This window comes from Meriones unguiculatus, chromosome 6, assembly GCF_030254825.1.
Source record: "Meriones unguiculatus strain TT.TT164.6M chromosome 6, Bangor_MerUng_6.1, whole genome shotgun sequence".
NCBI classification, from domain to species: Eukaryota; Metazoa; Chordata; class Mammalia; order Rodentia; family Muridae; genus Meriones; species Meriones unguiculatus.
The window spans coordinates 44952631-44958908 of record NC_083354.1 but is presented as its reverse complement, the minus strand read 5'-3'; the positions used below and the strand labels follow the sequence as shown (position 1 = coordinate 44958908).

Below are 6278 nucleotides of genomic sequence, written 5' to 3'. Positions count from 1 at the left end.
TGCTCTGGCCTAGAGCCCCTCATACCCTCACAGTGGAAGAAGGGCCCATAGGAGCAGTCCCAGGCCTCACTGTTCTCCCAATGAGGAGGCTCTTCCCAGGACACATCTGCTCTGGCCTAGAGCCCCTCATACCCTCACAGTGGAAGAAGGGCCCATAGGAGCAGTCCCAGGCCTCACTGTTCTCTATGGCTTTTTATTCCTATGTGATTCTATTGCTCACTCATATAGGGATTGGAGCCGTGGCGCACGGTGAGGATAGCCAACGGAGGGCTCTGATATTGAGCAAGAGGGCTCAAGGGGAACCAGGCCAGTGGCTGCAGGCCAAGCCAAGGGAATCACCTCTGCCAGCTGTAACAGGATGGGGTGAGGGGGTGTTGAACCTCTTCATTGCTCTGACCTACCACTCTAGTGCTGAAGACACACACACTGAAATGCTGGCACTGAGGCCCAACTGCACCCAGCGAAGCAGCTGTGGAATGTGACATGTTTAGCCTGGGATAAACTGACACAGGAGAATAAGATCAATGCCCCACAGCCTGGAAAAACCCCTTGATAACTAGAGAGTGAAGAAGAAAGCTAAGAGTGGTCCAAATACAAAAGGAAGGCCCTTGGTGCCAAGTAGAGAATTTCCATGCAGTCAGGATACAGCAGGAGAGGAGACACCAGGGCCAGATTGCAGCAGGGAGTTATGGTTAAATGGGTAACTATCCTTAAGCCTGCCCTGTTGACCCACACTGAGGCTGCTAGGAGCCAGATTCAACCCCCGGATTCCCATCAGCGGACCCTGAGTGTGCCCAGCAAAGAAGGGCGTGAGAAACTGTGAGGTGTTGGTGCTATTGCTGGGAACAGACCATGTTCTCCTCCCCAGCGGCCCTCTGGAGATCTGCACTAAGAAGCACAGAGGGAAGATGAGCTGAGACTCCCACAACATGCTCCTTTTTTTATTTTCAGACTCCTTAACTTCAATCCATGGAAGAAAAAGGCTGAGGACCTGGGGAGAAGGGCTTGGGGAGAAAATGAGGACTGTGAACTGGCCAAGGAGCTTCTTCTGGGCCTAACCTGCTGCCATGACAGAAAGTAGGGGTTGAAAGGAGACCCCACCTTCTAACCTAGTTGTGGGAGCGAATATAAAGTAAACCTGTGGAGGGTGGGTGGAAATCCAAGGAGCTAGGCTAAGGAGAGGGGGAGTCCTAAAGCGACCCTGAGAGGTAGCCCACAATCTTGCTAGGAGATTCTGCCCTTGCAGGTCTCTTACACAGGCTCAAAATGGGAACTTATGCCATCACCGAGGACGAAAAATCAGGAAGTGGACATCCATGACATTGGTCCCTGTCAGCCCTGTATGTAGCAAATGTGTTCCACCCTGGAGGCGGCAAAAGAAGGTGTATGAGTCATTCTGGGCAAGGAAAGCGCCTATGTCCAGGCCTTCAGCAGAAGCCTGGCTGACAAGATCAGACATGACCCAGGCCCCGGCCACTTCTGTAGGCCCATCCTGCCCATCGGTGCCTCCACTCAAAAAGAGCACATCAATGGGTCCCAGCGGCTGTCTTCCCAGGTCTGCTCCCACATGCAGGGCCAGTTCTTGGTTCCGACCGCCCTTGCCAGATCCCTGCAGCTCAACCGTGGGCTCCCCACCAGCCAGGAGGCAGACTGGGCCTTCAGCCTTTGCCACAGCTTCCAGAGCCTCCGCCAGCTGTAGGTCTGGGAGCTGGAGCTCAGCTGCCAGCTGATGGAGTTTTGCCTCCTCTTCCTCCAAGGGAGGCCCAGCCATGGATGAAGTAAGGCGGGCTGCAGTCACCCGGGCTAGCAGCCCATAGAACTGGGCCACGCTTTTTACATCACCCTGCATGGCTGTGCTCAACACCCTGGCATGGTAGCCCAGTGCCTCAGCTAGCCTCTGAGCCTCAGCCAGCGCCACAGAATTGGAGCCGATGATCACATTGAGCACATGGCCACAGGCATGTGGCCCATGGGGGTCAGAGTCAGCTCGAGAGAGCACAGTCTTCACAGAGCGGGGAAGAGCGGCACGAAGTCCATAGCGATTAAGAATGTGCAGGCAATCTTGCACACTGTGGGTGCTGGCCACCGTAGGGCCACTGGCGATCACCTCCAGAGGGTCCCCAATCACATCTGACAAGATGAGGCTTATCACCTAGACAAAAAGCCACAAAATAAGACTCAGTCTGGCCTCTTCCATGTCCCAGAGCTCTTAAGGAAAAACTGGCCCTGAGCGTGCAGCACCTGCACCCTTCCTCGCCCACATCCATCCACTTCTTGCAGCTTTCTGGTGGGCTGGGAGAACACCTAACCAGGGAGCCTGCCTCTTACCCTTTTTTTGGCCTCCTCCCAGGACTTCCTTTGACAAGGCTCCTGCCAACTTGTATGTTGGCCTGAGCTTTCATCTACCTGTCATCTGTGGGGAGCCACAGGCTGGCTGAAGAAGTGATTAATGCACCTGAGCAGGGTAGGCGGCCTGAGCCAACCCTCCACCTTTCAGCTGGGACAGGGCCTTTCGGATAGTGTTCAGTTCCTGGATTGTGGCTCCACGGGCTGCCAACAGCTTGGTGAGCGTCTTTTTCTCCTCCAGTGTGACAGGTGGGATGGGTGCAGGCAGCAGGGCTGAGCCCCCACCTGCAGAGACAGGGAGGGTGTCAGGTTCCAGACCCAGGGAACCAGGCAGGCCACAAGGGAAGTGGACTAAGACGGTGGAGTTACAGTGCCACCCTGTGGACATGGAGTAAAGGTGTCCCCTACCTGGGGTCCTCTACATCCCAGAAGACGCTAGAAAGGCTGGGTATAAAGCTTGGTAGCAAAGCCTCTGTGAAGCCCTGAACCCGATCCCCAGTGTCACAAAAATAATAAAGCAAATTTAAAGGTAAGGAAAAGAAAAAAAGAAAAAAAAAAACAAAACACAGCAGATAACTAAGGAGAGAGTTCTGTGGGAGCTGGAAACAGTTTCTAGAGCCTGGCTGACTCTGTGGCAGGCAGCAACATTTTCCAAAGGTTCTGATGTGTGTTAGCGTTAGGTGCCCAGTTGTGCCCTCACCATTACAGAATGATCAGGAGGAGCACCTCACAGCTCAGGACAGCTGCCTGACTGGACACTACCCACAAGGTTCCCTCCAGGTGCCTCACTGACTCCCTTGGCCCCGACTTCACCCTGTGACCATGGGGGCTCAGATCACCTTCTCTCGGATCTGGTATTTGGGGCATCACTTTCAGCTGTTCTCAGCTGATCTGGGACTCGAACCTGAGATGAGCACAAGCAGCAGGTCATCAGCACTGAGCCCCTCTGCCAGCTGCTGGATGGCCAGTGCAGCCCGCAGTGCATCACGATCTGGTAAGTTGTTTTCTGCACCCTCAAACACCTGGATGTGGCTGTGTGGCTTCAGGAGCATCTCTCTGAGGAGGGAGCAAACAGGGAAGAAGAAATAGGGTGGGCTCCTCCCCCACCACCACCTTGACTTTTGAGCATGGATGCCCACTGACGCCTGTCTTGAAACCAGGCAAGGCCCAAGAGATAGGGAGGCCAAGGACGAAGGGAGGTTTTCCTCCACAGGGCAGTTCAGGGCAGCCCTCCCCCGACGCCACAGATTCTTACTGCTTTCCAGCATGCTCCATAGCAGCCCGGATCCCCTTGGGAACGCTGATCACACCCTGCACAAGATGCTGGCCCAGTAGCTCCTCAGCTGCAGCCGCCATACCCAGGACAGCCTTGCCGAAACCCACTAGGTAGAGGTTCTCCTGCAGCTGAAAGCTCCGGTCCCGCACCTTCAGCTGCCTGCCACTTGGATCCAAGGACAGTGTCCTTTGCAGCATGGGTCCTGGCTGCACGGCTCCCACAGCATTCTCAAACAGCTGCCGGGCCTGTTCTGCCAAGGCCTTACCACTAGCCATCCGGGCCACTGGAGGTCCCCAGAGGAATGGACGTGACGGGGCTCGGAGGAGACAGGGCAGGACCTGTAGGGCTGCAGCCATACCCTGCTTCTCTCAGCACTGCCTTGTATTCATAGCTGCCTAGAGAGGGAGGAGAATGAGTGAGGCCAAAGACACCACCCCACCATCATGGACACCCCTCTGAGGGCTCAGGGCTGGTGGACTCCATAGCCATGGCTGCAAGAATGAACCACCTGAAATGAAAACTGAAGGTAAAGTCATCAAGCCTGCAGCAAACCTGATCTTACTCCAGTCCTGAAAGCCCAGCCCTGACACCCCGCCACGTCCTCTTCTTCTGTAAACCACACACCAGTCTTCTAGACACTCTGCCCCAAGTCCAAAGTTCCTGTTAAGTGGACCGTCCTCCTAGGTCACCTCCTTTGCCAGGCAGTTAATCATTCACAGAGTAAGTCATTCCTACCGGTGGGCTCCTGTGCCATTCTTTTTCCACACCTGTACTTCCAAGCCCTCCCATCAAGGCAGTGCCCCTTTCTGACACTTCTGCTCTATCTCTTTACCACTTCTACTGCCAAAAGGGGGGAGGGCTGCTGGTTGTCCCACCAGCTGAGCTCAAGCCCACTGACCTCTAGCCTGCTCTATTTCATTAGCTCGTAAGAATAGTCTGGGAATGCTGGGTTCGTGTGGAAAGGAATCTCACAACCCAAGGAATCCCACAACCCAGACTAGTTCAGCAAGAGGTCCAGACACAAATCAGGGGAAGCTACAAATCTGTCTCAAGGCGAGACCTTTGGCAAGGTGAGACCTTCTTCTTATATGAAAGAAGACATGTGCTGTGGGGCCCAATCTACAGGACAAAAAAAAAAAAAAAAAAAAGCCCTTCTACCCACACAGCTGGTCAGTATCAGCCTTGCCAGGAACACCCCTTTCTGGCTCCGTGATAGCAAAACAAGTCCTGAGTTACACCACTCATAGCAGAAAGAGCCCCGAGCTGGAGCAGGCAAAGGCCAGGCTCCAGTAACTGCCCAATCATTTTCCCCAATGGTCAGAGTAAAAACCAGAAAGGTCTTGGAGTAAAGGTCAGGAAGCTATACAGGGTAAATATAGGAACAATAAAACCAGAGATGGAAGGGTCCTGGAGAGTAAACCCAGAGTTTTGCACGTGACAAGTATGCACTCTACCACTGAGCTACATTAAAGCCCCTAAAAACAGGCAATTTACTGTAATTTATGCTGAAAGACAGCTGTCTCAGTAAGCGTGAACAGAAGAGGAAGGAGTCTAGGAATTGGGGTTCTAGCTTTTTTAAGGAGTATAGTATATCTTTTCTCAGTCTGAGCTCATTTGCAGGATGAGAGGTGGGGTGAAATGAAGCCTAATTCTCTCAGGGAACTTGAAAGCATAGAGCTGTGGGAAAGACCATCCCTATCATGCATACAGTCATAGAATTCTCCACAGTGGTGGAAGACTGACATTTCTCGTTTTCCTGACACTTCAGGCTTTCCAATTCTCTGTCCAAAGCAACAGAGAAAACTCCAGATAATAGTTTATATCCCACTCCTAAATAATGTGACAACTTCCAGACCTGTGCCATTTAGCCTTGTAGTTCATAGCTGGCTTCCCCCACCACCTGTGGGGGGGGGGGGGAAGCCAGCTGTGTTGTGATAGGGAATACACGGGGCCGCTGTGGGATGTCTGTAAACATGTCCGGTTTTCGTGTAAGGAACCACTGGGGTCGGGGACAAGCCCATCTTAGCATCTAAAACATAATGCTCAGGCCCAGATGAACTTTCTATTTCACTGAGAGGCAAAAGCCTAGAAGATCCCCAATAGAATCCAGTAAAAAAAAAAAATGTTGAAAACCAAAACTGCCAGATAAAAGGAGTTTTGGTGAAATTTAAGTTTCTGATAAGTAACTTTTTATTATAACTACGATCAGCATATTTGGAATTATTTGTAAGTAATTATTACGTTGTGGTAAATCTAAATTTAATTGGACGACTTGCATTTTTAGTTGCCAAATTTCCAACTCTTTTGAAGATACTACACCTTCCCAGCTCCCGTGCACCCGGGTTTCTTTAGCAGACACGCGAAGACCAGCCTAGACTCCTCCCGGAACCAAGTGGAGCTGACATCACGTCCGGATTTGGCCAACCGCCAGGTGACCGGAAGTGACGTCGCCCGAGGCTGGTAGCCTGTAATCTAACGGAGGAAATGGTTACCGCGCAGTGTTAGCTGTCGCAAAATTAGGGGGCTGCTGTCGCCTGGATTTGCTTCTGTCCGGGCCAGGAATGATTTTCAAGAACCTTGTATGTCCTTGAGACACAAACTTATCTTTCCGCAGCTTCCGTCGCTGGAGAACCGGAAGTATTCCATGTGGGTGGGG

The 6278-nt window shown here is 52.5% G+C and overlaps 1 protein-coding gene across 3 annotated transcripts; it reads right to left on the bottom strand.

Moving 5' to 3' along the window:
* Positions 1 to 914: 914 nt before the first annotated feature.
* Positions 915 to 6047, bottom strand: Glyctk (glycerate kinase). Of its 3 annotated transcripts, none has more exons than XM_021639889.2 (5): positions 5942 to 6047; positions 3602 to 4017; positions 3251 to 3402; positions 2456 to 2631; positions 915 to 2152 (listed from the first exon to the last, which is right to left on the bottom strand). In XM_021639889.2, exons 2-5 carry the CDS (start codon positions 3976 to 3978, stop codon positions 1283 to 1285), a joined length of 1575 nt encoding a protein of 524 aa, XP_021495564.1. In that variant the 5' UTR covers positions 3979 to 4017; positions 5942 to 6047; the 3' UTR covers positions 915 to 1282. The 3 variants fall into 3 exon arrangements, with proteins under 3 accessions (XP_021495564.1, XP_021495562.1, XP_021495563.1); XM_021639887.2 differs by lacking the exon at positions 5942 to 6047 and adding an exon at positions 4131 to 4601; XM_021639888.2 differs by lacking the exon at positions 5942 to 6047 and adding an exon at positions 4175 to 4600.
* Between the last annotated feature and the right edge of the window lie 231 nt (positions 6048 to 6278).

Coding starts and splice junctions, on each gene's coding strand:
- Glyctk (XM_021639889.2), bottom strand. CDS start 3,978: ATGGCTGCAGCCCTACAGGTCCTGCCCTGTCTCCTCCGAGCCCCGTCA. Junction 3,403..3,601: donor ATGGAGCATGCTGGAAAGCA/GTAAGAATCTGT, acceptor CTCCCTCCTCAG/AGAGATGCTCCTGAAGCCAC. Junction 2,153..2,455: donor AGGCCGCCTACCCTGCTCAG/GTGCATTAATCA, acceptor CTTTTTGTCTAG/GTGATAAGCCTCATCTTGTC.